General features: G+C 36.0%; 2 protein-coding genes across 2 annotated transcripts; one reads left to right on the top strand and one right to left on the bottom strand.

Moving 5' to 3' along the window:
• Positions 1-335: 335 nt before the first annotated feature.
• Positions 336-1177, top strand: LOC110914240 (acidic leucine-rich nuclear phosphoprotein 32-related protein 1-like). Its single transcript, XM_022159046.1, has 2 exons — positions 336-534; positions 636-1177. Exons 1-2 carry the CDS (start codon positions 336-338, stop codon positions 1175-1177), a joined length of 741 nt encoding a protein of 246 aa, XP_022014738.1.
• A 607-nt stretch (positions 1178-1784) lies between these two features.
• On the bottom strand, positions 1785-2222 carry LOC110914241 (uncharacterized mitochondrial protein AtMg00810-like). The gene has a single exon (XM_022159047.1). The coding sequence runs from the start codon at positions 2220-2222 to the stop codon at positions 1785-1787; it is 438 nt and encodes a 145-aa protein (XP_022014739.1).
• Positions 2223-2621: the final 399 nt, after the last annotated feature.

The following is a 2621-nucleotide window of genomic DNA, read 5'->3' as shown; positions in this document are numbered from 1 at the left end:
GTATGTGACATGTGCTTAGGATGCTATGGTTGTTATTTGATGGAATTAAACTAGATGGAGTCTAGAAACAAACACTTTAAATCTGAGTTGTCGGAATTTGTTTTTGAGATAATATGTCTGTAATAATTATTTTACTGAATATGTTTTGGTATGGGACTTAACGTTAAATATTCGGTAATGATTAGTTGTTATGGATTTCTCTTGGATAATCTGTTTCGCTCAGTGTTGCGCCCCGATGTTTCCGCATCGGTTGGGGTGTGACATTTTTAGTTAACACTATATTGTTCTCACTCAAGATTCATCATGGGGGTTCTTTCACAAAGTTTCCCATAAGGATGTATGTGAAAGGTAAGGTAGACTATGTTGACTATGTTGACTATGTTGACAAGGATGATTTTTCTGTTCATGAAGTAAGTTATATGTTGTTAGAACTAGGTTACTCAGAAAAGGAGTTGATTTTTTACCATTTCAAAGTATTTGATGAAGATTTGAACTTTAGTTTGAGGGCTTTAGGAAATAACTCTGATGTGATAAGTTTTTTTTGTCTTGTGTGGGTGATCATATGTTGATGGTAATATATACTGAGCATGGCTAAACTTCAGTTGAAACATATTTCATATCTCCTAATTGTAAAGTTAGGATAGAGGAAATATGTGATGATGGAGACAATGATGGTAAAACAGTTAGGAGTACACAACAAATACTAGCAAAAGCTTCTAGGAGACTAGCATTAGAGTACAATGTAGGTGATTCTGGAATAAGTCAGGTAGAGGATGCTGGAACAAGTCAGGTAGTGGATGCTGGAACAAGTCAAACTGAGGTGGTATTAGATGCTGGGATTAACCAAGGTGAATTAGATCAAAGTCAAGTAGTGAATCATGGTGAGGAAAATGGTAATGGGGATGATGATGGAGATGGGGATGACGAGGGAGATAGTGAGGGAAGTGATTATGTTGCTGAGGGAGATGGTGCGGGAAGTGAAAATGAAGATGAGAACCTAGATAGTGAACCTGCTGATATTGTTGAAGAGAAAGATGATTTTGATGATTCAGATAACCAGGTAGATGAAGATAATATGATTTCTGATGTAGTGGTCGATATGCATGATTTCAAAAGTTATGTGGACCATGTCAGAGACACAATATCAAGAACAATAATAGGTAAAATCACTGAATAACTATAAATATGTTCATGATACAACAAAGAAAAAAAGGGAACAACAGACAATTGAACACAAACAGCCGCTGAAGACCTTCTTTCTGATGATCGGCGGCTGCAACAGATCAAACAGCAACACCAGTAGGCTCTGGAACACAGGAACATGACTTCTAATGTTCTAGAGAGTTGTATTGCAGAGAAAAATTGCTAACTTTAATGTTTTAGAGATGACTTTTGCAGGATCGATTGATTGGGCAGCGTAAAACCAAGGCAGCCATAAAAAGGACAAGCACAGCAACAACCCTAAGCCCAACAAGCAGCCCAACTTTAACCTTTAAGAGAAACTGGCCCATCTCCTTTTAAGCGAGAGCAACGATCCCAAACATGAAACAAAAAAAGAATGACAAATTTAAGTTAACGCATATGGAATTGAACAAAAGAAAAGGAACTTGAATACATGATTTCAACACCCCTCTCAATTCAATATGCAAAACAACTAAAGAGACCCAAGTGTTTACAAACCTTTTCATGTGCTTGAACAGGCAAACCTTTTGTAAAGACAACTGCCGTTTGGTTTTCAGAAGAAACACCAACAGTCTTAATAACCCCCTTTGAAATCTTTTCTCTTAAAAAAAGAGATCAATCCCAAAATGTTTGGTACGTTCGTGGAAAACAGGGTTAGCGGCAATTGATATAGCTGCTGTATTGTCACAAAATAAAGAGACATGAAGTTTAATATCAATTTTAAGTTCTTTTAGAATGTTAAGAAGCCAAAGAATTTCACATGTCGCAGCACACATCGCACGATATTTTGCCTCAGCAGAAGATCTAGATATAGTGGACTGTTTTTTGCTTTTCCATGAAATAAGAGAGTTTCCTAAGAAAATACAAAACCCGGTGACAGACTTTCTGGAGTTAACGCATTTACCCCAGTCAGAATCCGCAAAGGCTTTAAGATCTAAAGAAGCTCCTCCTTTAAGCAGAATTCCATTTCCAGGAGATCCCTTAAGATACCTTAAGAGTCTCAGAGCAATTTTAAAATGAGCATTAGTGGGACTATGCATATATTGACTTAGATAGTGCACAGAATAGGCAATATCATGCCTTGTGTGTGAGAGATATATCAATTTTCCCACTAACTTTTAATAAACAGAGATAACCAGTAACACTTGATTATCTTGTTCACATAAATGCGTTAAAACATGATTTGCTTCAATAGGACTGTTCACAGGTTTACACCCAGTCAAACCAAACTCAGCAAGTAATTCAAGACAATATTTTCTTTGAGACAAACACAAACCATCTTTGGTTTTTAACACTTCAATCCCAAGGAAATATTTTAACATTCCCAAATCTTTAATTAAAAACTTAGATTTAAGGAGAGATTTAATTTTAGCAACTTCAGTTGAACAACTACCAGTTATGATAATATCATCCACATAAACAAGTAAAATAATAAACAC

The sequence above is a fragment of the Helianthus annuus genome, chromosome 16, assembly GCF_002127325.2.
Source record: "Helianthus annuus cultivar XRQ/B chromosome 16, HanXRQr2.0-SUNRISE, whole genome shotgun sequence".
In the NCBI taxonomy this organism is placed as follows: domain Eukaryota; kingdom Viridiplantae; phylum Streptophyta; class Magnoliopsida; order Asterales; family Asteraceae; genus Helianthus; species Helianthus annuus.
This window is presented reverse-complemented; position numbering and strand designations above follow the sequence as displayed.